At 47.8% G+C, this 26850-nt stretch overlaps 1 protein-coding gene across 7 annotated transcripts in view; it reads right to left on the bottom strand.

The window, feature by feature from the left end:
• The window catches only part of MKNK1 (MAP kinase interacting serine/threonine kinase 1), a 45820-nt gene that overhangs the window by 6937 nt on the left and 12033 nt on the right, over positions 1 to 26850 (bottom strand). For 4 of the 7 annotated variants that reach the window (XM_021093255.1, XM_005665449.3, XM_013999415.2 and 1 more), the window contains 6 exon segments: positions 17306 to 17407; positions 14555 to 14652; positions 10932 to 11011; positions 9277 to 9350; positions 7773 to 7877; positions 3829 to 3884 (listed from right to left, as the gene is read on the bottom strand). In XM_021093255.1, the coding sequence (XP_020948914.1) occupies positions 3829 to 3884; positions 7773 to 7877; positions 9277 to 9350; positions 10932 to 11011; positions 14555 to 14652; positions 17306 to 17405 (513 nt within the window). In that variant the 5' untranslated portion in view covers positions 17406 to 17407. 7 annotated transcript variants of the gene reach the window in all.

Genomic DNA, 26850 nt, shown 5'->3' with positions numbered 1-26850 from the left:
TTCCCCGTGCTCTTGCCTCATCTCCCAGCTAGGAGAAAAATGTGTGCATTATATGGCACCAGACTGCTGTGCACTTGATATAAAACAAGGAGCCAATGTGTGGAACTCCTGCCAATGCTGTAGTTAGAGAAGTTAGTGCGTATTCCTGCAGGACTCCTTGCAGCCCATTCAGTGCTGGGGCAAAGGAGTTTTCCACAAAACCCTAAACTTCTGGTGGCTTCGGATGACCAACTTTGCTTGCTTGGGACTTTGTTGGTTTAAGCAGTGCAAGTCCTGCATTCCAGGAAATCCCACAGGCCTGAGCAAACTGGGGCGGCTGGTCACTGTAGGTGGCATCACCGGACTGGATGCTGCACCTGAGCCAGCATGAGTCATCTCTGGAGCCAAGCGCGAGGCCGCTGTGTGCACGTGGGGCACAAGTCACAAGTGCTGGTCCCAAGAGCGCCCTGCTGGGGAAGTCTGGACGTGGGCTCTCGATTCTTTTTCGCTCCTCCCTCCCTTTTCTCTCCCTTACATTTTTCATTCTTCGCTTACTTTTTTTTTTTAATTGTGGAAGAACATATAGAACATAAATATGCCATTTTAACCATTTTAAGTGTACAATTCAGTACCATTAACCACATTCACACTGTGGTACAACATTACCGGTACGTTTCCAACACTGCTAACCTCAAACGAAAACTCTGGGAGTTCCCACTGTGGCTCAGCAGCTAACAAACCCGACTAGTATCCATGAGAACATGGGTTTGATCCCTGGCCTTGCTCAGGGGGTTAAGGACCAGCGTTGCCATGAGCTGTCGTGTAGGTCGCAGATGTGGCTCGGATCTGGCATTGCTGTGGCTGTGGCATAGGCCGTTGGCTACAGCTCCGATTCCACCCCTAGCCTGGGAACCTCCATATGCCGCAGGTGCGGCCCTAAAAGGACAAAAACCAACCAAGCAACCAACCAAAAAACCCAGAAACTCTGTACGTGTTAAGCAATAGGTCCCCATCCCCCCCCCAACTCCAGTGACACCCAACCTACTTTCTGTGTCTATGAATTTGCCCATTCCAGATATTTCATATACGTGGAATCACACAAAGTGTGTCCTTGAGTGTCTGGCTTATTTCACGGAGCACACTCTCTTCAAGGTTCACCCATGCGGTAGCATGTGTCAGAATTTCATTCTGTCTTACGGTTGAGCAATATTCTACTATATGAATACACCACGTTTTGTTCGCCCACCCATCTGTGTTGATGAGCACTCGGGCTGTTTCCAGCTTTGGCTACTGGGACTAGTGCTGCTATGAACATTGGTATTCAAGTCTCCATTTTCAACTCTTTTGGGTACAGAGACGTGGAACTGCTGAGTCTGGCAGTAGTGCTATGTTCACCTTTTGAGGAACTGCCAAACGGTTTTCCAAAGTGGCTGCACCATTTAACATTCCCACCTGTAATGCATAAGAGTTTTGGTTTCCCCACATCCTCATCAACACTTTTTATTTTCTGCTTTTCTTTTTTTTCTTTTTGGCTGCAGCAGCGGCATGCAGAAGTTCCCGGGCTAGGGATCGAACCTGCGCCACCATAGCAACCCCAGCCACAGTGCTGACAACACTGGATCCTTAACCCACTGAGCCACCAGGAAATTCTTATTTTCTTTTTTTTCTTTTTTATTATAACCATCCTGATAGGTGTGACATGGTATCTCACTGTGGTTTTGATTTGCATGTCCCTGATGACTAAGGGTATTGAGCATCTTTTCATGTTCTTTCCGGCCATTTGTATACCTTCTACTCAAGTCCTTTGCCCTTTTTCATTAGGTTGTCCTTTTTGATGTTGAGTTTTAGAAGTTCTTTATCTATTTTGGACATTAAACACTTATCAGATATATGATTTAAAATATTTTCGCCCATTTTGTGGGTTGTTTTTTTCACTTTCTTGATAATACTTTTGACACTCAGTCTCTCTTTAGTTTCTTAACCATAAAAAGGAGTGACAAACCTGTGCCATGAAGGTCAAATGAAACAAAGGACACCAGAGTACACTATAAACAAAGGACACCAGAGTACACTATAAACCAGAGGCACTTGCACAGAGTTGTTCAGAGTTCCAGTGGAGTCCGGGGTCAGACTACCTCAGCTTTTTTTTTTTTTAGAATTTTCTTTTTTGTTGCATCTGTGGCGGCATACAGAAGTTCTGGGGCCAGGGTTTGAACCCAAGCCACAGCAGTGACAACACCAGTTCCTTAACCCACTGCACCATCAGGGAACTCCGAAACCACCTTAGTTTTAATCTCTACTACTTATCAGCCGAGTGACTTTGGGCAAGTTTCTTTCTTTCTTTTTTTGGTCTTTTTGCCTTTTCTAGGGCTGCTCCTGTGGCATATGGAGGGTCCCAGGCTAGGGGTCCAATCAGAGCTGCAGCCTCCAGCCTACACCAGAGCCATAGCAACGTAGGATGGGAGCCGCATCTGGGACCTACACCACAGCTCACAGCAACACCGGATCCTTAACCCACTGAGCAAGGCCAGGGATCGAACCTGCAACCTCATGGTTCCTAGTCAGATTCGTTAACCACTGAGCCACGATGGGAACTCCTGGGCAAATTTCTTTATTGAAGCGTTAGTTTCCTCATCCATAAAATGAAGACAGTGATAGTATCTACCTCATGAGATTCTGTAAATACTAAATAAGTGCAAATACCTGGCACAGTGTAAGTGCTCAGGAAATATTATTATTAATAACTGTAACGACAATCATAATAAATTATAAAGTTTTATGCCAGATCTTCTGACAGGAAGTCCCAATATCTTATTGGAATAAACACAAGAGTTGGACACAGCAAGCTGATGCACATGCTCCCTCACAGCTGCTCCTTATTTATGAGCCACCCGTTAATTCAAACCAAGACACGGGTGTCATGCACACGCACGTGGATATACACATGGCTATGAATGGGAGCCGAAAACCACCGGGGCCTAAATCCCGCCTAACAAACAACCTGTCAAATTCATACATGCTTACAGAAATACAAACGCTTCCAATTACTAGTAGATTACTATTAAGTTTAAAATAGGTTGGATTTGTTCAATACCAAGCATAAAATGTCTTTTTTTTTTTTTTTTTTTTTTTGGCCTTTTTGTCTTTTTAGAGCTGTACCTGCTGCGGCATATGGAAGTTTTCAGGCTAGGGATCGAATCAGAGGCTATAGCTGCCGGCCTTCACCACAGCCACAGCAAGGTGGGATCCAAGCCACGTCTGGGACTACACCACAGCTCATGGCAACGCCGGATCCTTAACCCACTGAGCCAGGCGACGGATCGAACCCGCATTCTCACAGATGCTAGTTGGGTTTGTTACCACTGAGCCATGATGGGAATTCCCTAAGTGTCTTCTTTTTAACGGGCACCTTTGGAAATGAAAATGGAAGCAGGAGCTCTTTTCAAGAACTTGCTTTCTAATGATCACTTCTGGTGGTGGACACCAGCTGGCATATAAAACATAAATGTCATTTAAAGGCAGGGATCTGCTTGATGTCAGGTTGAGTTATTTATGACTCATATCTACTGCTCCAAAGGCAGCTCTTTGGACTAGAAAACACTCATTTTGTGCAGGTCTCATATATTTTACAAACTCTCAGGCTTAACTGCTGACACAGAAGGGCCTAGGATTAGCCCTGCTCGGGATGCAAAAACACTGCACATTAGGTGTAACAGTCCCACGTGCCCATTATAATCAGTTCAACTTGGTACCTGAGGCCAAAAGAGCTGCCAGTGATCTACGGTGAAAGGAAGGGTGGCTTCCCCGCGTCAGTGTGAACTGTGACACCCCAAATCAGGCCCTAAGTACCTTTTCTGGAGATTCACACAATATATTTTCTGGCTTCAGATCGCGGTGAGCAATGCCTGAAATGACAAAGAGCAAAGAAATGGTTAACATATGCACATGATTATCACGCATTCCACACGCAATTAATTTTTTCCAAATGCTGTTGTGTGCAGATTAATTCCAATTATGGTACATTAAAAAATCAACGAGCTGCAGGAAACAGAAGTAACCAGAGACACAAACCAAGAGCACAGTTGATTCTGCAAGCTCTTTTGAAGCAGAAGCTTTAGAAGTCTGGCAGGGATAAGAAGGGCTAAATGATCCCAGCCAGCCTACCTCTTAGCACTGTGCGGACAACCCAGAGTAAGCCTAATATGAAGCAGAGCAAAGAGCAAATGGCTGTACTTGGAACAGCAATGCAGAAATAATTAGTGCCTTGTTTAAGAGCATCTCAGGGGGCTGAGACTGCTCTACCTCATTTCTTCTTGTGTGGCCGATTTAAAAAAAAAGAGAAAAAGATTCCTCCAGTGGTGCCCCCTGAATGTTCAGAGGATCAAGTGTTTAACAAGTTTCCCAAAGCCTGTCTGGTTGCCTTCTCACCTGCTCTGCACATCCAAGACAGTCCTACCAGAACCTCAGCAAGGGCTGCTTTGGCTCCAAGGGGCTGTTCTTTTTTTTTGGTCTTTTTGTTGTTTCTAGGGCTGCACCTGTGGCATATGGAGGTTCCCTGGCTAGGGGTCAAATCGGAGTTGCAACCACCAGCCTACGTCACAGCCACATCAATGAAGCATCTGAGCTGCATCTGTAACCTACACCACAGCTCACGGCAATGCCGGATCCTTAACCCACTGAGCAAGGCCAGATATCGAACCTGCAACCTCATGGTTCCTGGTTGGATTTGTAAACCACTGAGCCACAACGGGACTCCTCCAAGGTGCTGTTCTTAAGAAAAACCTTCCCTGCATTTGGGTCAGACCTCCTCAGGAGACTGCAGATGATAGCAGCTTACCCTGGGAGGCGTTAAAAGTTGCTGACCTGGAGTTCCCATTGTGGCTCAGTGGGTTAAGGACCTGATGTAGTCTCCATGGGATGCAGGTTCGATCCCTGACCTCACTCAATGGTTTAAGGATCTGGTGTTGCCGCATTTGCAGTGTAGGTTGCAGATATGGCTGTAGCTGTGGCCTCAGCTGCAACTCTGATTTGACTTCTAGCCCAGGAACTTCCCGTATGCCGCAGGAAGTGGCAGTAAAAAGGAGGGGGAAAAAAAGAAGCTGTCCTGGCCAAGAAGGCGCCACCATCTAACCAATGACAGGGACTAAGAACCAACTCATGCCCATGGTGTTATCAGGGTGGACATAGACACTTCCCATTCCTCTTTCCTCCTCAGAATGTACAGTGCAGAGACAGAAGCACTGGAAAGTCAAGCAGAAGCCAAACAGCTACTGCTGCAAAGTACTGGGAAGAGGCAGAGGATTCGCAGGATGACAGGGAAAAGCAGAATCTGCTTCACTACAACTCCCCTGCTGATCAACTTCTCAGGCAGACCTCCAACTGCCCGAAGGAGGCAGAGGCCCGGCCCACCAGAGGCACTTCACTAGGGAGGAAAGACCTGAGCTCCAGCAGGCTAAGTAACTTCATCAGTCACCTAATTGAATGAGAACCCAGAGCAACTTGGTCCAGGCTGCACAAAATTGAGCCAGGCTGCAGCTTGCCGCACTAAAAGTGAAAGATATTTTCCATTACAGCAAGTGCTCCCATAGAAGGATCACAAGCCACACATGGAGCCTTAGTCTCCAAATAGGTGTCAATGGCCCCGTTGTTCCTGGGCCTGAGAACTGAGAGCCAGGCCGTAATAATGGGCCTGCCTCAGTGAGCACACCAGCCATCCAGCTGCTCCAGTTCATTTCCCAGAGGCTGAGCTGCAGTGTGTCCAGTATTTAAAAGTATGGAACTTGTTTCAGGCTGACCCATTCTTGCCCAATTCATCTTTCCAGCGTGAAGTTATTTAGAAAACAGCCAAGTTCAACTGCAAATCGTATTTCATCCCCTCCAACTTCTAGTCACATGGGCAGCAGGCCAGCTAGGTGTTAACAAGCACTTCAAAATTCTTAAGACACCAGCAGCCTCTGTTCCCTGTAGTGTATTCTTGTAAAAATAAATAAATAAATAAACAAATAAATAAATAAATAACAAAAGCGCCTTTACCCCCCCCCCCCCAGGTATGGATCTTGTAAAAAGCGTGACCCAGTTTTGCAATCTACAGAGGCAGCTTGGGGAACAGTTGTAAATCTTTGTCAGGCAGGTGTTACGTACATGCATCCCAGCTTTCAGAAACAGAACTACTGCTATTCATCATGCTGTGCAATGCACAGACACCCTCTTCCAGGGGTTTTCATCCCACGTGCTAGTCAGGCGCCGGCCTGGGCCCCAGCAGCATGGATTGCTCTCCTCAGCCACCAGACAAGCGAGGTGGATGTGTGACCCTGCTCTCCCGCACATGCCGTACCAGCCTGCATAAGGCGGGATCTGTGAGCAGCGTGCCTGCACACGGACCTGGGCACGCATGACCAATGAATCCACGAAAGGGAAGAGAGGAGAGCTAAGCCGCTAAGCATGCACTCCTCCCCTACCCCCACGCGGCAGAAGGCTTTGCTTTAAGGGAAAAACACACCTTCTGTCCGGTGGGGAGGAGGGTGGAGGAAGTGTTATTGAAGAACTACTACGTGCGAGGCACTACGCTTGACTACATTCTTTTTTTTTTTTTTTTTTTTTTGTCTTTTGTCTTTTTGTTGTTGTTGTTGCTATTTCTTGGGCTGCTCCCACGGCATATGGAGGTTCCCAGGCTAGGGGTTGAATCGGAGCTGTAGCTGCTGGCCTACACCACAGCCACGGCAAGTTAGGATCCAAGCCTTGTCTATGACCTACACCATGGCTCATGGCAATGCTGGATTTTTAACCCACTGATCAAAGCCAAGGATCGAACCTACATCTTTATGGATACCAGTCGGATTTGTTTCTGCTGTGCCATGACTCCCTATCATGCCAAATTTATTTATTTTATTAAAAATTTCTTTTTTGCTTTTTAGGGCCACACCCGCAGCATATGGAGGTTCCCAGGCTAGGGGGTCTAATCAGAGTTGTAGCTGCCAGCCTATGCCAGAGCCACAGCAACACGGGATCCAAGCCGCCTCTGCGACCTACAGCACAGCTCATGGCAACGCTGGATCCTTAGCCCACTGAGGGAGGCCAAGGATCGAACCCACAACCTCATGGTTCCTAGTCAGATTCGTTTCAGCTGGGCCACAATAGGAATTCCCCTATCATGCCAATTTTTTTTTTAACTGTTATTTATTTATTTATTTATTTATTTTTTGTCTTTTTGCCATTTCTAGGGCCGCTCCCGTGGCATATGGAGTTCCCAAGCCAGGGGTCTAATCGGAGCTGTAGCTGCTGGCCTACACCACAGCTCACAGCAACGCCGGATCTTTAACCCACTGAGCAAGGGCAGGGATCGAACCTGCAACCTCATGGTTCCTAGTCGGATTCGTTAACCACTGCGCCACGACGGGAACTCCTCATGCCAATTTTTAAAAGAGAGATACAGGTGATATATTTTAGAAGACTAGGCTGAATAACACACAGATATTTGTACTAGACTCTAGTTCGTCTCATGCATGAGTTTTGCATTCTTCACCCATATGAAGAATGGAGGAAAAGATCACCCATATTCACACACTCAGATAAACTCTGTTCAACATGAAGTTTGTTTGTCTTCCTCCTCACTCCTCCTCCTGCAGCCCTATCCTGCTCCACATCTACCCACCGTCCAGGCCTGCCCCTCACCTCCTGGTGGGCCTGCCAGCGGCACCAGCTCCCAGCCCAGCCCTCTAGCTGGCCTGCTTCTCTTCCTCAGTCCTCAGAGGCGACCAGCCCAATCTACCCACCGCAGCCAAGGCCCAACTCACCCTTGGTGTGCAGGAAATCAAGGGCAGTGGCAACATCCCGCACCACTCGGCTGGCTTCTAGCTCATTGAAGTGCTTCTGCCTCTGGATGTGGGCCAGGATGGAGCCTGGAGAGCAGAGGGGAGAGCGAGAAAGGCCTTCTCAGGAGCTAGTAAGCATAACTTCTCAGAGGTCAAGATTTCACAAGTTTAGGGTGGGGACATAGGCTTATTCACCACTCAATGTCCAGCACTATGTGCAGGACCTGGCACAGAGCAGGTACCAGTGCAAAACTGGACTAAACAGACCTGGACGGCTATCTTCTGTACCTGTCTATGATGAGCACAGAAGGGAGAGAGAGCAGCTATCCAAGTAACCAAAAAATACTGATGCCACTGGGGCACATCTGGCTGCGGAAATCAAATAGAACTGAAAGTGAATCCACGTGGTGGGGGAGAGGGACTCTCTGTAGGAATTTTTTCTCCTCTGCATCTGATCTTAGATTCAAAGAGTACATGCTCTCAAAAGGAAACGCCAGATATCCACCGGATATGTAAAGGTCTAGAAAAAGGGGAAAAAACTGCTTTACCCTCTGAGTTTTCCCGTTTTAAAATTATATTATTATTTTGCTGGCAATGGCTGCCATTTACCAAGCCCCTCTGTGTAGCCCTCTGCTTGGCTCGAGACCTCTTCCCTAACCTTCACCTTGTATCCTGGCACTGGGTGAGTGATGGGGAAGGAAAGGGCTTCTCTACACACACACACACACACACACACACACACACACACACACACACACACTTTTTTTGTGTGTGTGTCTTTTTAGGGCCACACCTGTGGCACATGGAGGTTCCCAGGCTAGGGGTCAAATCGGAGCTGTAGCCGCTGGCCTACACCAGAGCCGCATCTGCAACCTACACCACAGCTCACGGCAACGCCGGATCCTTAACCCACTGAGTGAGGCCAGGGATTGGACCCGGCACCTCATGGTTCCTTCGGCGCCACGTCAGGAACGTCCTGCGATTTATGTTTTGACAGCAGTAATGGTGATGGTCAAGAATGGCATTTTCCCTCTGAGGGATGGCACCTTCTCAGGTCTCCTCTCTACCCTGGGCCGCGCCCTAAACAATGGGCCCTTCTCGTCCTCTGGTGGGCCACTTGTCCTCTGGTGAGCCATTCTGGACTTCACAATGTATGCAAGCGCTTCCACCCCATAATTAATTCTGTTAAACAGCGAATGTGTCAAAACAACGGATTGATCAATTGATGACTACATGTATCTATATACGAGTCCTATTATAACGAGAAGGCATTTATAGAATGCCCACACAGGTGACATTCTAAGTTCTGCAAAATGCTAATTATCATCCTTCCCTCCGGCCTCCCTTCTCCCAAATCAAGGGCAGTTTTAAGTCCTTCATCCTTTTTATTAGCTTGACTCGTTTTCGAAGTCTCTGGGATTCATGATGGATGATCACCACCCTGGGTCTTAATCAGAAGTCCAAACACATACTCAACAGTAAGTACCTCCTTGCAGTTTCTCAAAGACCAAGTAAAACCTTGTGTCATCTTCAAAGAACTCAATCAGCTCCAAAATGTTCCTTAAATGGGGAAAAATAGGGGGAAAGGGAAAATGGTATTATATATTGAAGCCCACTTTACAAATACACAATGAAAAAACAAACAAACAACAACAACAAAACAGCCAACAATGCCCTGTAACAGGGCAGAAATGAACTTGAAATCAGAATGCTTATTGAAGACCCATGTTTGAGAAGTAGCCAATGGTGTTAGCAAGATTCAGGTCACCTTATCTTTCCATAATGTTTAGTCTCTGGTGTTTTTACCGAGTCTGTGCTGTCAAACCCCAACCCTAAAACCCACTAGGTAGAGTTATAAAAAAGTCCCGGTCACATTAAACTGAATAAAATCTGCAGCCGACTGGAAGCAATTGCGGCTAATAACACTGAATAGTAGGTGTGTGTCCTGGAGGCAAGCAGCAAATAATTACTTGCCCTCCCTCTTGCCCATAAATCACGGGGCAGTATTTACATTGCCTGGAGAAAATGGAAACATCTGTCAAATAGACTTGGGGCCTAACGTGGGCACCGCTAGACCCTAACTGCTAAGCGCTACTTAATGAAACGGCCGCGTTCCCGGCCAGCGTAGCACTTGTGGCCTTCCCCGGTGAGCACTCGCCGTCTGCCTGAGCATTACCGCGCTCTGCCAACAAGGTCGTCTTGTAACTCAGCAGGGAAGCCACCGGCCTGGAGATTGGAGGTGTTGGGGGCTTTTTTTCTTTTAAAGAACGAAATAAACCAAGTAGAGTCTGTAATGCTGAACTCAGAAGCTGCAGGGCTGAAAATAAAAATCTGTCCCTCATAAAAAAATGCTGACCACTTTGGGAGACACTGGGCTTTTACTAGCGAGAAGGCGTCCAAATAAGATGGCCAAAATGGCCTCATTTGAAAGAAGATTGTAGAGGCAGTGCCTGGAGTTAAATCAACAGCAGCCCCCTTCCTTCAAGCTTAATGACAAAGCCATCAATACCGGCCACGGGCTCCCTGCTGACCCTGCCATGGAGGGAAAGAGAGGGAAGCGGAGTCTTAGAGGTGACCCTGATTTAAAGCCACAGTGGGACAGCCACTCATTTGGAGCTGGTGGTGAGCAGACTAAGATGGGGCTAGAGACCACCTTGGCCCAGTTTTGAAGCCAAGAGTGTTAAATGAGGTTCGGGGACCCTCAGCAGTAGCTGCCTGTATGTAAATATGCTAGAACAGAAAACAGTGCAGTCTTAAGAATCCTCATCATTCTCATCTATTAACTAAAGCAGGTCCCTGTAGGTTTCTACCAGGCAACATGCAGCCAGCCTACTTTCCTCGGGCGCTTGAAAGAAAGAAAACCCCATTTCCCTCCAAGCAGCCACTGATGGATTCCTCCCTCTCCTAACTTGAATTCCTGATATGAACAGTATTTCAGCCTAAAGAGAAGGTAGCTTCTTTGCTGTTGCTGCTTCTCTTCACCCACCTCTTTTAAACACTGAAAGACGGAAGGAGTTATATGCAGTTTCCGGGAAGGGGTGACAGCCAACCACTGGGGTCAGGAGATGGGAGGCAATAACCTCGTTTTCTGCAGCCGAGCATTCCGCGGAGGAGCAGCAAGTAACTCAACACCATACTCACTTGTTTCCTTGACACTGATAGAGCGTCTCCACCTCTCGAAACACCCTACTCCGACTGTGTCCTGATTGTTTTTCGATGATCTGTGTGAAAAATAAAATCTGTCACATACACCCACCTGGTTAAAACACTCCTCAGTGGGTGCCCACTGGGAGAATGCAGGTCGAATTCAGCCCAAATCCAGTTTCAAGCCCAAATCTGGAGTAGGCCTTGGGGACAAGGGACTGTGGCTCTGTCAGCAAAGCAACAGATGGCCTGAGGGCTTTGCGGCCGCCTGGCCTGTTCCACTCTCACCACCCAAGCCGCCCAAAGAACAAGCACTCCCAAGCTCCCAGCCTGCAGGCATTTCTCTCCCCTTAAGGATAAGAATGTACAAGCTCTTCTGAAGGATCTGCTGCTGAAGGAAGAGTGAGGTGGAAAAGGGACACGTGAAAAGGAGCTAAAGCTCCAGGGCCCCGCGCAAAGGCCGCCTCTGCAGTTCTTCTGAGAGCTTACTCTTTGGCGGGCACTGTATTAAGCTTTTAGGTACAGAATCTCAGTTAACCCTTACAACACAGTCCTGAAAGATAGGCAGGGGTAAAACATTCTGCCCGGAGCTCTGGTCAGAGCTAGAATTCAAGTCCAGAGCTGCCTCCAAGGTCCCTGCTATCCTATACCCGCTTATATCCTACACGGCTTTTCTCACAGAACCTACAGGCTTTGTCTCCCCCATGATACTGTGGGCTGCTCCCTATACCTAGAGATACTTGGCAAGTACTGCTGAAGGAATGGGCAAGCCAACAGCTGGGCGGATGGTTTGCACAGAGACTGGCTGACTCTGCACATCTCTACAGACCCATCCAGAGTTCCAAGCTGCCAGTGTGCCTGTGGGCACGTCTTTAGCAAAGCTGGCTCTGCCTCACAGTCCCACGTGCTAAGTGGGCAGACATCCGGTTCCTTCATTCCAAGACTTCTCCAGTGGGCAGAGCACAGACATCCACAACCAAGAGTAGTTCTCCAAATAAGCCCACGTCTGTTAGTAAACCCCTGGACCCATTTTCTGAGCAGTCGGGTGTGGTGCTGGGGCACAGAAGCTATTTAACGTGTTTGTTCACCAAGCATATCAGATCAAAGTCAGGGAGAACTTTCTAGCAGGGGATAGTCATCAACAGCATAATTTTCTCTGAGGAAGTCCTGCTACTGGAGATGAGGGTGGTTAGAACACGGGAAACTATGTGAGGAGTTACAGAGGAGGTTCAGGACCGGATTATTTTGAAATTCCATTTCGACTGTCGGTCTGTAACAGGAGTCATGGAAGTCCTAATAAAAACAAGCAGCAAAGAGCCAGGCTGGAGGAGTCGCCCGTCTCTAGGAAGCTTTCAAAGAACAGGAGAGACGTGAGACACAGGCAGAACTTCTGAAACCAAAGAATCGCCAAGCCAGGGTCCAGTGTTTGCCCAAGATGCCAGGGAGCATGGAGGACGGGCAAACTTGAAGAAATAGTTCTTTCGTCCAAGAATGTATTCACACCTTTGAAAATCAATTTACATTTGTGATTTTAACCACATTAGGAATATTTTTTAAAAACTACTTGTAATTTTGGAGTTTCTGTTGTGGCTCAGTGGTTAACGAACCCAACTAGTATTCATGAGGATGTGGGTTTGATCCCTGGCCTCGCTCAGTGGGTTAAGGATCCGGCATTGCCGTGAGCTGTGGTGTAGACTGCAGATGCAGCTCGGATCCTGCATTGCTATGGCTGTGGCGTAGGCCCCTAGTCTGGGAACTTCCATATGCAGCGGGTGTGGCCCTAAAAAGACAAAAAAAATTACTTGTAATTTATACTGATTTGTTTTACTACCACATGAAGCAATACTACAACAAAAAGGAACATGGCTTAGCATAAATCCAACTGGGACTATGACCAGTTGGTCAAAAGAAGAAATGCTTCTTTTAGGAGCCAGTTTGGTTGGGTTTGCCTGTATGAGGCAGCGCTTAGACCAGGTGGCTCAGGTAGATGATCTGAAGTCTCTGGTGGGTACCAGAATCATGTGGACTGCTTGTTAAAATTTATCAAGTTGAGGAGTTCCTGTCATGGCTCAGTGGTTAACAAATCTGACTAGGAACCATGAGGTTCGATCCCTGGCCTTGCTCAGTGGGTTGAGGATCTGGCGTTGCCGTGAACTGTGTAGGTCACAGATGCGGCTCGGATCCTGAGTTGCTGTGGCTCTGGCGTAGGCTGGCGGCTACAGCTCTGATTAGACCCCTAGCCTGGGAACCTCCCAATGCCGCGGGAGTGGCCCAAAAAATGGCAAAAAGACAAAAAAAAAAAAAAAAAAAAATCAAGTTGAGTCTGTGGGCAAGTCTTCTTTATGTTGCCGGGAGCCCACCCCTAGTTGCTGATTCAGCAGGTCTGGGATAGGGGCAGATAATCTGCATCTCCAACAAGTTCCCAGGCCATGGGGATGCTGCTGCTGGCACAGGGACCACACTGAGAACCACTGCCCTAAATCCATCCCTTCTTCCATGTGGAGTTGGCAAACCAAAGCACAGGGGCAAAGTAAATCACTCCAAGGTCATGCAGCTGGCAGCCAACTCTCTGGCCCCAAAGCTGAGCTCTCATTCTCATCACCTCGCTGCTGGCCATCACTTGTACAGCATCCCATAACCTGTGAAGTGTTTCAGCTTCTACCAGTTCACTTTTTTTTTTTTTGTCTTTTTAGGGCCACACCCGAGGCATATGGAGGTTCCCAGGCTAGGGGTCCAATTGTAGCTAAAGCCGCCAGCCTACACCCCAGCCACAGCAATGTGGGATCCAAGCCTCGCCTGCAACCTACGCCACAGCTCACAGCAACGCCTGATCCTTAACCTACTGAGTGAGGCCAGGGATCTAATCCGCACCCTCATGGATACAATTCGGGTTCGTTGACTGCGGAGCCACAACGTTAACTCCACTAGTTCCCTTTCACTTTCGTCTTCATGACCATTCCAAGAGACAGGAAGGGCAGGTATTTATTACCTTCATTCTAGAGATGGGGGCACCGAGGCTCAGAGAGGTTCAGTGACTTGCCCCAAGTCCCACAGAAGCTCAGACAGGCCTTCTAACTCCACATCTGACTGTCTGTTCCCTGAATCTAACTTCATTCATCAGAGGCATTGTTCTAAGTAGTTCACACATACTAACTTACGTAATACTCACAACAATACTATACAGGTTCAGAGTTCCCTCGGTGGTGCAGTGTTTTGGGAGCGCAGGGGCACAGGTTCAATCCCTGGCCTGGCACAGTGGATTAAGGATCCTGTGTTGCCGCAACAGCAGCTTAGATCTGATCCCTGGCCAGGGAACTCCATATGCCATGGTGCGGCAAAAAAGTAAACAAAACAAAACAAAACACCCCCACCCCACCAAACTACACAGGTTCTATACACCCATTATACGGATGAGGAAACTAAAGGACAGACAGGTAGCATCACTTGCCCAAGGTTACACAGAAAGCAAGCCGGGAGAAAGAAACCAAAATTTGAATACAACTTCAGAGCTCTCACTCTCATTTAGCCACTATTTCTTGGAATATAAAATTTATCTGGTTTTAGACAAGCTAAGACGGACTCTCTGCAAAGTCAAGCTAGCATCCAGATGAGACACTCACTTTGACAGCATACTCCTTGCCATTCTGCAGGCTCACGGCACCTTGAACTTTGGCATAGGCTCCCTCTCCGAGCAGTTCCGAGGTCAGCTTGTACATATCTAGGGTGAAATGGAACAGAGGATGAGTCACCCCTCTGCAGAGAAGGAAAGAGGAGCTCTGTCACTTGGCTTCCCTAGTCTGACAACGTGGGCAGTGACGCCGCAGCACTCAGCGACAAGGGAGGCCGCCAGTGCTCCCAGCCATGGGCCTGAGCTTCACAACAACCAGGCCACATTGCAGGATCATGTTTGTTTGCTTGTTTCTTATTTATTTATTTATTTCTGGCTACACCCATGGCATATGGAAGTTCCCAGGCTAGAGGTCAAATTGGAGCTACAGTTGCTGGTCTACACCACAGCCACAGCATCGCAGGATCCGAGCTATGTCTGCAACCTACACCACAGTTCATGGCAAAGCTGAATCCTCAACCCACTGAGTAAGGCCAGGGATTGAACCCACATCTCCATGGATACTAGTTGGTTCGTTACCACTGAGCCATGACAGGAACTCCCTGTTCCTCATTTTAGAGACGAAGTCAGTGAAAGGTGTTCCCTTGGGCACATGCTTCCCAAACACCTAATATGTGTCAGACAGCATATTAGACTCATAGTAAGGACAGAGTAAGGATTAAAACATAGTCCTTGCCCTTTGAGAGTCACAATCCAGTGGGGAAGACAGACACATACACAAGTGACCCTGGAATAAACCAAGCAGTGGCCAGTAGTGCTATCACAGAGGGACAAATAACAGTAAAAAGAGTGCGGGAAGGGAAAGGTTAAATCTGTTCAGGGGATCAGGGATCTTCACAGAGGGGTGTGATCTGAATGGACAGCATCCATTCAGCTACTCATTTCTTTATTTTATTTTTTTGCTTTTTAGGGCTGTACCTGCGGCATATGGAGGTTCCCAGGCTAGGGGGCTAATCGGAGCTACAGCTGCCATCCTACACCACAGCCACGGCAACACCAGATCTGAGCCGCATCTGTGGCCTGCACCACAGCTCACGGCAACACCGGATCCTTAACCCACTGAGCGAGGCCAGGGATGGAACCTGCAACCTCATGGTTCCTAGTTGGATTCACCTCTGCTGCACCACGACGGGAACTCCTCAGCTACTTATTTCTTAAGCACCTACTATGTGTCCAGCTCTATTAGGCACTGGTGAGACAAAGAGGAATAAAGCACTGTTTCATTTTATACCACACACAATGGAAGTCACTAGAGGTTTTTAAGAAGTTTCAGGACGTCACCCACAGGAAATAGGAGACAGAAGTAGGATGCAAACGGATGCCTCGAGGTTTTGGGGGTGCTGAGTCAGAGCAGTTCTAACACAGCAACGGCCTGGGCTGCAAGAACACTTAGGTGGCCTCCTCAAGCTCACAAACAGCTTTGACCCCTTTCCAAGGGAAGCCGTGCTCCACCACAGCCTCTGCCGAGCTGACCTCCTTCTCCCCTCACGGTCAGTTTTTTTCCTCTTTAGGCGGCCTAGCATTTAAACCCACACACTACTGAGTAAAACACTTTTTAACCATGAAATTAGATTTTATCACTCTTAGTCATAAGGAACTTTGTAACTGCGATCCTTGAATAACAGGAAATACTCTTGTGTTTGTTCAAAGAGATCTGTTGATTTGGAAACTATTCTAAAAAGCTTGGGACTTTTGTCCACTCCCCTCCTGCACACCCACTGCCACCACACACACACACACACACACACACACACACACACACACACACGTCTACTGTCTGAGTTAAAAACCCTACCCTAAGCACCTTCTTGGTTCCATCATGGTTTGGTCTCAGAGGTGTTTGTAAGAAAGCACACTGCTGTTTGCATTTTTTTTTTTTTTTTCTGTTTGTATTTTAAGACATGCTTCTCTCACAATGGACCCTTGAGTGTTAGTTTTTGCACGTGTCAGGGTAGGTTGGTGGCTGGAGGTCCAATATTCCTGACTCACAAAGGGCTTGTTTTTAGGACCACTCTACAAAATGATCAACTCATTAATGTGTCTGCAGTGTTGGAAAGGGACCACAGGCCTCGTAATGAAAGAAACAAGACAGGTAAAGGGGGATCCTTTTGGTCCTCCACAGAAGTGTCCAGTGGGCCACTCATTCCATCCCCTGCTCAGTGATAACAGGACTAGCACTGGGCCCGGGGCCTCACACACAGTGTTCAGAATGTCTGATGACCCAACATCCTGTCTCCTGAACACAACATGCTCTTAAAATGGTGTCAGACCCACATAAGTAGCTGCAATCTCAAGGAGTTGAATTCTCTGCTGTTAGAAGATTTAAGTTTTATTTGCAGCCATGGCCCTCAATGGTCCCTCCCCCTCTTATGTGCTGCTCTCCCCCTCGGCCCCTTCAGGACCAGCTGAGGGAACGATCCCATCTGAAAAAGGGCTGAAATACACCAGGCGATCTCGCTCCACGTGCAAGTGTGACAGGTTGGTCGTCCGATCCCTGATGCAGTGTTCAGACCACTCCGAGGAGGCCTGTGCCCCCTCTAGAGCTTTTCCCATTTCCCCCCCACCCCGCCTCACTCCTTTCTGTAAACTCTCCAACCCTATCTTTCATGCCTACCACACAGAGAACCATGAAGCTGGCTCCAAGATGATGCGCCTATGACTTATACCCACGGGCTCCCAAGACGCTCCCCCCACACTTGGGAGCCACGGACCCAGCTCTAAGAGAGCAAAGAGAGTGGCCAACCTTCAAACTTCCCCGGCAAGGAATCGGTGGCCCGGGCCTTCCGCTTCTTCCTTCTCCTCTTGTCACTTTCTGCAATGGGAACGGGTTCACTGCTGCCCATCTCTGGGAGAAAAGAAGAGACGTAAGGGAAACATCGCTGTGCTGATCAAGCTATCCGTTCACCCAGAAGGGCAAAAAGGAGGGGGAGGACCCAGGAGCTTTTACACGGACGGTTTTTAAATATCTGTGAGGACTATTGATCTGTTTTGACCCAGGAGGCAAAACTAAAGGCAAAACCATTATAGGAGATCATTAGCTGTGGAAAGGAACTCAGACAGATGGGCTAGATTAAAAGAGGTTAGCAGAAGCCTGCTCTAACCAAGCTCATTAGCACATGGATTTAGAGCTGCCCCCAAACTGTAGTCCCCAGACGGAACGATGACTCCCTAAGCAGAATCCCACCTCTGACATCCCCCACCTCAGCACCAGAAAGGCAGGACCCAGGGAGCTAAGCAAGAAGGGAGGTGGGTTTGGAGGGGTCCATGCAAATGAAGTCACATGCTCAGTAACCGCCCTGAGGAAGTGCATAGGGATTCGAAAGGCCCTCAGTGGAGATGCCTCTGTGAGGGTACAACAGGGCAGGGGTGGGCTAAGGATGGCCCTAAATTACTTCACGTCCAAGAGCACAGACGTGAGTGCCCATGAGACCGAGCACATACGCTCCCTCCTTGGCGCCTTATTTGAGAGGATGCAGGTAGGGTCCGTTCCAGGCCTGCAGATGATGGGTCCACGCCAGGCTGCTGGATGCGGTCATTTATTGTAAAAACATTATCATCTCTCACTGGCAAGCACCTGGCTCCCCACATTAAAGGGAGGATTTGCGAGGCAGACATTCAGACACTGGACAGACTGGGCAAGACAGGGTAGGGACAGAAAGAATAAGCAGGAGACTGGAAGGGGGAAAGAGAAAAGGAGGAATAATGACCCGGTGCCCAATCACAGGCCTGTTTCTAAGAAACTCTAGTAAGGCCCTTCCCCTGTTAAAGATAAATTACTCATAGAACATGTCATGCCCTTGATCCAGAGTGGAGCCTTAATACTCTTTGCCTGCAGTTAGAAATAATAAGATTTCTCTCAAGTCTCGGGTCTAAATCCCCACCAGGGTGATTAAACCTTTACATCCTTCTAAAATAGAGGCGCTCGCGTGCTGATGGGGCATACAGTGTGAGGGACTTTTAGACCAACCTTCAATAAACACAGGCTCTGGGTTCCTGGATTTTTTTTTTTTTTTCCGAGAGATTTCGAAATGGAAGCTGGCTCTTTGCCCATCGAGGGGAAGGCCCACTCGCTTCTCAGAGGACCCCAGCGGAACGCGCTCAGAGAAATGGATGGCAAAGTCTGCTCAGGAAGATTGATTAGAGCCGATGCACGTCTACAGGACTCTGTTCGCAGAAGCAAGTACACAACAGCCATTAGGAGAAAGCACATAGAACAATGGCACGTTTCAATGCCACGATCCAGAGAGCCTGGGGAGGCAGCCAGGTGTCTGCCAGCTCAGGTGAGGTGCACTCTTCCTTCCATTTTTAGGATCTGATGACAGCAGACTTTCATTTACACTTTAGAGAACAGATAAACACATGGATAAAAGGAATCCACAGAGGATCTCAAAATACAGCTCTAGCTAACAGCTTCATGCACAAGCTATTATCCGGGGACAACAACACACTATGAATTCAAATAACTGAACTCATATATCAGCATCCAAAGATCCACCCTCACCAAGGTAAACGAAAAGGATTGGCCGCCCAACATAGTGAGAAATTCTGCAGACATCAAACACAGGGTCCCCATATTCAGGAGCCCAGAAAGGGGGTACCGGCCCCTGGGACAGCAGGCTGAGAAGGAGGGACCCCTGTCCCTCTCGCCCTGCCCTTGCGTGCAGTCCAGTGGCAACCCCTGCCCCTATCCATTTTCTCCCCAGCACTGCAAGCCCAGTGTGGAGTGGACAGATTTGGGATTCACTTCCCCTTCTCCCTCCCCGGCCCACACTCTGAAGGAGGGCCGAAGGACAAGCCAAACAGCCCAAAGGCAGCCATGGAGAGGAGCAGTGAGAGAGGTGGTGGTGTTACGGTTCACGGGGGACGCCCAGACACACTTATGACTGTAGCTAGAAAACCCCGTTAGCGGCGATTTATGCTTGGTTTTCACCAAGGCAGGGCTGAAGGAGCCTCTTGCAGAAGAAGCAAACCTCTGAGCACTGCCGCACATGCTGTATTAGATTTTATGGCTTCGCACACAAAAGGATAGAGTACCTGGTCTATTCTGCATGGGTTTCAATGGAAGAGGGTGCGCCAGAAAGGACAAATGGTTAAGACTTTTCTTGGAAACAGAACTTGTTGAGGGAGGGTTGTTTTTGAAACTAGGAAGAAAAAAACGTAGGAAGACAGTGAAGTGAAAAAAAAAAAAAAAAAAGCTTAACTTCCCTGTTTACAGGGGGAGGGGGATGGAGATGCGTCATAATCGTACGAAAGCGCTGAGACTTCATCTGGAGCCTGTGCATACACCCTACTGGGATCTTAGTTTATTATGCGTGCGATCATTTGATAAAGGCTTCCTCGGGGTGCAGGGCTCTACAAACAAGCTGGTCCTGGGCTCACCTCCTTCCCTGGGCCTAAGAACTTGTCTTGGCCATCAAAGCCAGCTCAAGCGTCTCCCCTCGCCTCGTTTAGAATGAGTTAAGGTTTGAGCAAACATTTTGGAAACCTATGCAAATAAATGGTGTTACCGAACAGAACGGGAGCCAGGTGTTCCATCCTCTGCTCCCAAACCCGCTGCAAGCAGTTATACTAAAGCACTGGCTTTATTTGGCCTCACGCTCTCCCCAGTGTGTCTAAAGGCCAGGCTGCTGCCCGTTCATCTTGGCAGCTCCTGTAAGTCATGGCACAGCGTCAGAGACGTACCAGGCATCAGAAAACACGCACTGAAATGACAATGATGTGACAGGATGCACATACTCAGGGTTAGGGGCAGGCCTGTCACCCAGGCCTTCTAGGTACCAAGTGTACAGAGCACACCTCTGCCCTGCAGGTGGCACAGAGTATGGCTATCTATTCAGGCTGTGAATTCCCTGATAAACTCCCTCTTGGCAAAGCCGAGAGGTCCTTCAGTGTCTAGCAAGAAGCCTGGTCTTTGCTATGGGATTGGGCGGTGGGTCTGCTATCTCAAAGGGAGGAGGGAGCACTTCCTTCGTGCTTGCAGACAGACCCCAGCCGGCGTGGAGGCTCCCCGCACTTCACTGCCTTCGGCCCTTGCCTTCCTCTTGGGCAAGTTTTGGTGGCCACACTGTGTATCCTGTGTACTGGAGGTGGAGCTGGAGAGGCAGCACACTGCTGGCAGGGAAGCTCGACAGCTTGGCATCAGGAGACCCAAGACAAAGTCCTGGTTCTGACATAACCAGATGTGGCACCAAGCCCAAGTCCTTCTGCCTCTTAGAGTCTCTGATTCCTCATCTACAAATTAGGTTCAAAAATAATACCTGCCCGGAGTTCTCTTGTGGTGCAGCAGGTTAAGGATCCAGTATTGTCACTGCAGCAGCTTGGATTGCTGCTATGGCACAGGTTCGTTCCCTGGCCTGGGAATTTCCAAGTGCCTTGGGAGCAGCCAAAAGACCCCCCTAAAAACCAAAAAAATAAACCTGCCCTTTCCAGCAACCCTGTAAGGACCCAGTGATCTATTTAATATAAATGTGCTTCAAAAACCATATTTGTATGCACATACAACAGAGCAGAAAGACTAGACAGGAGTTCCTGTCGTGGCTCAGTGAAAACCAATCTGACTAGCATCCATGAGGATGAAGGTTCGATCCCTGGCCTCGCTCAGTGGGTTAAAGGATCCGGCGTTGCCGTGAGCTGTAGTGTAGGTCACAGATGTGCCTCAGATCTGGCACTGCTGTGGCTGTGGTGTAGGCTGGCGGCTACAGGTCCTAATTCAACCCTTAGGTCTGCGGGTGCAGATCTAAGAAGACAACAACAGCAAAAAAAAAGAAAGACTAGACAGAAATAAAAATGTTAACATTACCACAATCTGAAAGAGTGCCTATTAGGTGCCAAGCACTGGTGTTTTTACATACAGTATCTCTAATTCTTAGAATAATCTCCAAAAGTAAATATTTCACATTATTTCAAGTGAGGACACTGAGGCTCAGAGTTTAAATATTCACTAAATGCCAAACATCTAGTTAGTGGTTTAACTGGGATTCAAAAACAATGCTGCCCTTTCAAGTCCAGGTCATGTCTGATTTTTAGCAGTTTTCTCAGTACGACAGGGCGACTTTTACTTTCATCTTATATATTTCAGTCTTCCTCCAAATTTTACACAATGGTATTTATTACTTTTTAAATGCTATTATTGTTTTAGTCCAGTTTTATTTTTCAACAAAATACACAATAATATTTCACCAACGCACACTGGAACTTAGAGTCTGACTGTACAGTTTTACAGGTCATACCTAGATTTCTTTGTTTTGAAATTCAACATTAGGGGAAGAAAAAACATTTCAGGAATATTGGTGCCTTGACTATATCATTTTTATAATCTTGAAGAAAACATATACTATTTTCGGAGTTCCCATTGTGGCGCAGTGGTTAACGAATCCGACTAGGAACCATGAGGTTTTGGGTTCGATCCCTGGCCTCGCTCAGTGGGTTAAGGATCCGGCATTGCTGTGAGCTGTGGTGTAGGTCACAGACGTGGCTCGGATCCTGCATTGCTGTGGCTCTGGTATAGGCCGGTGGCTACAGCTCTGATTAGACCCCTAGCCTGGGAACCTCCATATACCGCGGAAAGCGGCCCTAGAAAAGGCAAAAAGACAAAACAAACAAAAAAAATATACTATTTCTATTTTTAAATTAATTAATTAATTAATTGTTTTTGCTCCTTTTAGGGCCACACCCATGGCATATGGAGGTTCCCAGGCTAGGGGTCAAATTGGAGCTGTAGCTGCCAGCCTATACCACAGCCATAGCAATGCGGAATCCAAGCTGTGTCTGCAACCTACACTACAGCTCACGGCAAGGCCGGATTGCTGACTAACTGTGAGAGGCCAGAGATTGAATCCTTATCCTCATGGATACCAGTCAGATTTGTTTCCACTGTGCCATGATAGGAACTTCAATTTTTGTCTTTTTAAATGCTATTTTTTAAAAGGAAAAACTTGGAGTTTCCATCGTGGCTCAGTATCCTTTCCATGGATACTGACTAGTATCCATGACGATGCAGGTTCAATCCCTGGCCTCGCTCAGTGGGTTAAGGATGCGGTGTTGCTGGGAGCTATGGTGTAGGTCGCAGACGTGGCTCAGATCTGGCGTTGCTGTGACCATGGGGCAGCCTGGTGGCTACAGCTGATTTGACCCCTAGCCTGGGAACCTCCAACTGCTGTGGGTGTGCCCCCCCAAAAAAAGGAAAAAAAATTAATAAAAGGAAAAACTTTGTGGGAAAAAACCTACAAAACACAAAAAAGCATTGAACATTCCTGCCTGAGAGACACTGTTCTAGGTCCTTACTCTCTACACTGTGAGTTCTGGCAGGCTACTTCTCTGAGTAGCAGTTTCCTCACATACGAAATGAGGTCAGAGTGAGGCCTGGGCTCCCTGCATCACAAGGCTTTTGCGAGGAGCAAGTAAGAAACTAGAGGTGAAAGCACTGCTGACGTATTCATTCAACAAGTATGTATTTACTGGGCACCTACTGATCCTCCAGTGCTAGAGTGAGAAAACAGAGAATGCCCTCATGGACTTTAAACCCATTGACATGTAAACAATTTCAATTCAGTGGGCCAAGGGCTGTGATGGGAGTACCGAGAACTCTGGAGCAAAGGACAGGTATCTAAAACTTGTCTCCTCACTAGAGGAAGGGACAGCTCAGCTGACTCCTGAAGGAGGAGAGGGAACCAGCCAGGCTAGGGGCTGGGGAGAGAGAGAGGAGGAGCATGTGTTAGGGCCCGAAGGACAGGCAGCTTGCTGGCTAGTGCCACTGCAAATCGTCCAGGCTGGCTGGAGCAGAGAGCGGGAGGGGTGATGACAAGTCAGTTGTACGGGGGGGCAGGGGCAGGTCACGTGCAGTCTCACCACCACAGTATCCTCCTCCTCCTCAATACATGTGTTTCTATTCCTAGGCATAACTTTATCCTGTTTCCCTCATTAAAATAAGAGTAGGGGGAGTTCCCTGGAGGTGCAGCAGGTTAAGGATCTGGCGTTGTCACTGCCGTGGCTCGGGTCACAGCTGTGGTGCAGGTTCAACCCTGGCCCTAGAACAACTGCACGCCACAGGTGCAGCACCAAACCCCCACCCCCCAAAAGAATGATAAGAGTAGGGATGCATATTCTCCTTTCTTTGTAAGACCTGTTAGTCAGTAGGTATTGACTGGAAGCATAGTAAGTGTTAAAGATACAGATGCAATCACCAACCTGGCTCTTGCATGGGGAGAAGGCCCAGGACTCGCAGAGCAGACAACCAGGGGCCGCGTCTCACCCAGTGGGACTACAATAGCCACAGGTATTCCTGACACGCAAGCACCAATCCACTGTTCAGCCCACACGCTGACCCCAAGGCCGCCCTTCCGTGTCATCTCTCCGGGAAGCCTGATGAGCCACATTGCCCAGGTCTGCTCTCCATCTTCTGTAGAGCCTAGAGAGAACTGAGCGGCTCCTACATCTGGCATGGGACACCAAAGAGGACCATTCTTCCCCAAGAACATGATTCTGCCGGCTAACTCGGCTTGGCAAACTCGGTCCAGGCTCCTCTCCCAATCCCCTGAGAGTTCATGTCAAGGTCTCTGATTCACTTCCCAACCTGTGAGAGTTAGTCCCGCAGTCACTCGAGCTTTCTAGAGAAGGAATAGCAGTGAGAGTAACCGAATGAGGATAATTATCAATTCAGCTGCCTTTGCAGTCATCAGCTGGCTGGGCCCCCAGAGAACTGAGGACTGAAAAGAGGGGGGATGGGCACCCCTAAGGAAGAGGTCAAGACTAAGAAATGTGAGCAGAGGAAGAGGCAGCGAGCAGGGAACTGGGGAGACCAGACTGGAACGTCACTTCTGTGACGCGGAAGTGAGTGGTGACAGCACACACACACTTACCGGGTGCTTGCCGCACGCCAGGCAACATTCTCAGCGTTTTACAAAGACCACGTTTCACACATACCAACTTACTTAATCTTTACAACTCTGTGAGGCAAGGATAACTACTATGCACATTTTGGGTACGGGGTGAGGAAACTGGGTACAAAGAGATCGCGTCATTTGCCACCACCACACAGCTATAGTGATCAGAGCGACAGGGCTGGGATTTAAATCTAGATAGCCTGCTCAGAATCCAAGCTTTTCACTGAGCTGCCCCACTGACGATGCCGGGAGATACTGATCCTCTCATCAGGTTGAACGACATCCCTTTCTCTGTGTGCTGTGCTGTCGAAATGCTGGGCAGCTCCGCCCTAGTTCATCCAAACACACGGCATTACCGTCACACTGTCATCATTACATTAGTCTAAAACCTAATTTATCAGAAGATTCCTCTCCTTGCTCTGAGACAGTTTTGTATTTTGTGTTTTGGCCTGTCAGGTAGGATGAGCAACGAGCCAGTTCAATCCCACCGTTCTGCTGGCAGCTCTGCTATCAGGACAAGGTTACTGTACTCTCCTGTCTGACCTATCATTTGGTCGATTTGGTTTCTGTGGGTATCATTACTACGTAGGGACGAGGTCAAGGGAAGAGTACTGTCAGACGGAAGCTAGTCAAATGTAACACATGATGGATGAAAGAAGCTCCCTGTGAAACCAGCTTGTCCTGATCAAAGGACAGTCTGTGAATGTGATTCCAAGGGGCTGAGGTATTTCACAGGTTTGCGCCAGAGTCCAGGGTACAGTGGGGCTGGGAGCATTATGCAGGCCACAGCGTCTCGCTCACTACAGTGAAAGCAGCTCGAGGCCCACTAAGGTGCCGGCGGGGTGGTGATACACAACAGAACTCAAACAGGGCTAGGATGCTAAGATTCCCAGGACCCAAAGGTCTAGATCCAGGCCCATCCTCTTCCTCTGTTTTGATTCTGGGATCATATGCAGCCCTCAATGCTGTCACTGCATTTCCTGATGGAAGGAATGAGAAGAGGCAATGCCAAGGGGGTAAAGGAAGTATGTGCTTAAGAAACAGCAAGCAGGAAAAAAGAACTACCTCATGATCCAAGGATTCCATATCTGGGTATTTTTCTGAAGAAGATGAAAACACTAACTCAAAAAGATATGTGCTCCTCCCTGGTCATTACAGCAGCATTTATGATAGCCAGGATATGGAAACAACCTAAGTCTCCATTGATACTCATATATACATACAGTGGAATACTATTCAGCCATAAAAAAGAATGACATCTTGCAATGTACAACAATATGGAATGATCCTTGAGGGTATTAGGCTCAGTGAAATAAGTCAAAGAAAGATAAATACTCTATGACCTGTAGGATTTCACTTATATGTGGAATCTGAAAAAAATAAAAACAAACTAATAGATATAGAGAACAGACTGTAGACTGTCAGAGATAGCAGGTGGAGGGTGGGTAAAACTGGGCGTGAAAGGGCTCAAAAGGTACAAACTTTATTTATAAAATAAATAAGTCATGGGATATAATGTATGGCATAGCAACTACAGTTAATAATACTTGAAATAATATTTGAAAGTTGCTAAGCGAGTAGATCCTAAAAATGATCATCAGGGGGTTCCGTCATGGCTCAGCAGTAGTGAAGCCAACTAGGATCCTGGCCTCGATCCGTGGGTTAAGGATCTGGCATTGCCATGAGCTGTGATGTAGGTCGCAGATGCGGCTCGGATCCCGAGTTGCTGTGGCTGTGGCTGTGGCTGGCAGCTGTGGCTCCGATTGAACCCCTAGCCTGGGAACTTCCATGTGCCATACCTGTGGCCCTAAAAAGCAAGAAAAGAAAGAAAAAAATGTTCTCATCACACACACACAAATTCTGCAACTACGTATGGTAATGGATGTTAACTAGACTTATTGTGGTGATCACTTCACAAATATCAAATCATTATGCTGTATTTCTTAAACAAATATGTCGTTACGTCAATTATATCTCAATTTTTTAAAAAAAGAAAGAAAAAAATAGCAGGCAAGAGTAAAAGAACAGATTGGTGTGACCAAGATAGTATAAAAAGCTGAAAAAGGCAGGCTGAAGTCAGCTCCCCAAGTTTATTAACATAGCCTACAGTGCCCTTTAACATCTGGTACCTGTTTACTTTCCAGCCTCACCAGCCGTCAGTTAGCCATTCTTTTCAGGGAAAAATGAAAACAGTGACTAGTTCAGCTTGCAATTCAGACAATCCCACAAGTGTTTTTCCTCGCAACAAGCACTGAACTTTGGTAAGCAGCAGGAGTGCTTTCTGACCATTTTCCCTGTGTCACACACAATATTAAAAAGATGTGTACTCAAGGGTTGAGATTCAATAAAATTAATAATTTTTACTGCATCATCGAGGACTTTCTTAAGTGAAAACGGCATTTTTTAA

Source organism: Sus scrofa, chromosome 6 (genome assembly GCF_000003025.6).
Source record: "Sus scrofa isolate TJ Tabasco breed Duroc chromosome 6, Sscrofa11.1, whole genome shotgun sequence".
In the NCBI taxonomy this organism is placed as follows: Eukaryota; Metazoa; Chordata; class Mammalia; order Artiodactyla; family Suidae; genus Sus; species Sus scrofa.
This window is presented reverse-complemented; position numbering and strand designations above follow the sequence as displayed.